Here is a 2,082-nt window from a genome sequence, read left to right as displayed (position 1 = left end):
AGCATTTAAAGATGAATCCACACGTCAACAGTAGTGAACGACTTGATGATTAAAAAGTAATGTTTTATCTTAAAAAAAGTGGGAGGGGCGATGGTGATTGTACATGCCATCACCCCCCCCCCCCCCCCCCGGGGATTTACGCCCGTGAGTACATCGGAAGCGAGGTTAAAAAGTCCGCGAAATTCACTTCCGGTTACACGTGAACATTATCTTTTTGAATAAGAGCGAGTGATGATTCTCGAATTACAGTCATGTTTTCTCCAAATAAGTCCAGTATTCGAGAGGCTAACGACCACCTTCAAGCGCTGTACCAAAGGATTAGTGAACTTGAGAACACTGTCAAAGAGCAGGCTTCTGCTATAATGCATCGAGATGAGATTAATCAAGCTAATGTCAAAGAAGCTGTAAGAATAAAGGACCTCGAAATATCCGAGTTACACAGAACGGTGGCTGCCTCGGAAGCCCGGATACAGAAATTAGTGACCCAAAACAAGGAAAAAGACGCTGAGATTGAGAGATTAAAATCTAAAACTCAGCTCTTAGAAGATGCTTGTGATAATTTACCTGCCCTGGAGAGCTGTCTGTGGAGTCTGAAACAAGCAAATGACCTTATTATTAGCACAGGATCAGTTCGGAGTCGACATGGGAGTGCGAGATCACGGAGCGCCAGCGGACCGCTGAACCCAACGTCTGCCTTGTCCACCGGCCTGCATAATGACAAGGGTATGGAGGTTTCTGCGAGTGGAGATTCGGGGAGTTCGTCGACATTCACCGGGAATGGGCGTGGACCAGGCGGGACTTTCGTGAACTCTTACAGCGTAGCAGGGAATAGAAGCTTCTCAATATCAGATGTCGACGATGATGGAGAATCGACAACTGTATGACAAGAAATAACAAAAACAACTCAAAAACATGCAGAAACTTGTATTTTTGAAAAAATTATTTATATAAGACATGCGCATGCATAGACTACAGTACATGATCAATGACAATGTAGGCTAACAAATTTTGGATTTTGAGGTCGAGCTGTCTGCTAGCAATCATCAATTTTAGTGTAGCTTTCACGAGGAAAATATACCAACAGGCATCACGCAGCAGCTTCCTGTGTGGAAATATTTGTTTTTTCTTTCAATTTCAACCAAATCTACCTGATGCCGCCGCTGCCTCTGTATTGCGTTACTGCGTACATGATCCAGGATAAAATTGTCTTCTCTAATCGGCTCTTTAAACTAGAGGCTCCAGCCACTGTCTTTATTTCTCAGAGCTGAACCACTCGCCATAATTTGCTTTTTAAGAAAACTTGTGGCCAGTTGACTAGTCATCTTGATCTTGTATCTGTATAACTTCATTGACACTGTGTGTCAGCTACATGTAACCACTTGTTCACTACAACCACCCTGCCTGTGGGGAATCTACAGGTAGGACTATGGCATGCCAATGCTGCACAGAGCACACACTTTAAAAAATCATTAAAATATAATTTTTGTGACCAAAATTACTTATTTCCATACAGTTGCAATTTATTTTTCATTGGTAACTTGGGAATCATTTTTGTATTCACTAGAGCGCTCAAAAACTTGAATTTTGGGCATATTTTTGTGTACGCTCTCTATTGGTGGAAAATAATAATAATATGGCAAGAAAATTTTCATTTTCTTATCTCTATTTTTAATTTAAAAAAATAATTTAAAGAATCAAATTTACTTAAGGGCCAAGTTGTATGACAAATAGGTGTAATGGAAACTGTCAGTGTAAAAAAATCAAGCATTTGTCCCAAAGAAGAAGAGAAAATAAGCCAAACATTGCCATCCTTATTCTGCCACACATGGAGATATAACTGAGAACAAGGTTATATCATAACCTTGTTCATTGAATGAGTGCATGTAACAACATCTGAAGTTCACTTTGAACAGCTACTTTGCTGGAAGGTCCTGCATACATTTTGTTGTTCTGTATTTTAGAGATTGTAGGTAGATCAATATGCAAGAATGAAATGACACAGACGTGTTTGATAAATTGCCTTTGTCCAGAAGTTATGGTAAGGAATTATGGTAGAATGGAAGTTATGTGGGGCATATTTAT

At 39.9% G+C, this 2,082-nt stretch overlaps 1 protein-coding gene across 1 annotated transcript; it reads left to right on the top strand.

Annotated features, from left to right (window-relative positions):
- Positions 1–251: 251 nt before the first annotated feature.
- LOC129271095 (uncharacterized) lies at positions 252–884 on the top strand. Its single transcript, XM_054908453.2, has one exon. It carries the CDS (start codon positions 252–254, stop codon positions 882–884), a length of 633 nt encoding a protein of 210 aa, XP_054764428.2.
- The last annotated feature ends 1,198 nt before the right edge of the window (positions 885–2,082 follow it).

Source organism: Lytechinus pictus, chromosome 11 (assembly GCF_037042905.1).
Source record: "Lytechinus pictus isolate F3 Inbred chromosome 11, Lp3.0, whole genome shotgun sequence".
NCBI lineage: Eukaryota > Metazoa > Echinodermata > Echinoidea > Temnopleuroida > Toxopneustidae > Lytechinus > Lytechinus pictus.
The sequence above is the reverse complement of the archived record's forward strand: the minus strand, read 5'-3'. Positions and strand labels throughout refer to the sequence as shown.

Coding starts and splice junctions, on each gene's coding strand:
- LOC129271095 (XM_054908453.2), top strand. CDS start 252: ATGTTTTCTCCAAATAAGTCCAGTATTCGAGAGGCTAACGACCACCTT.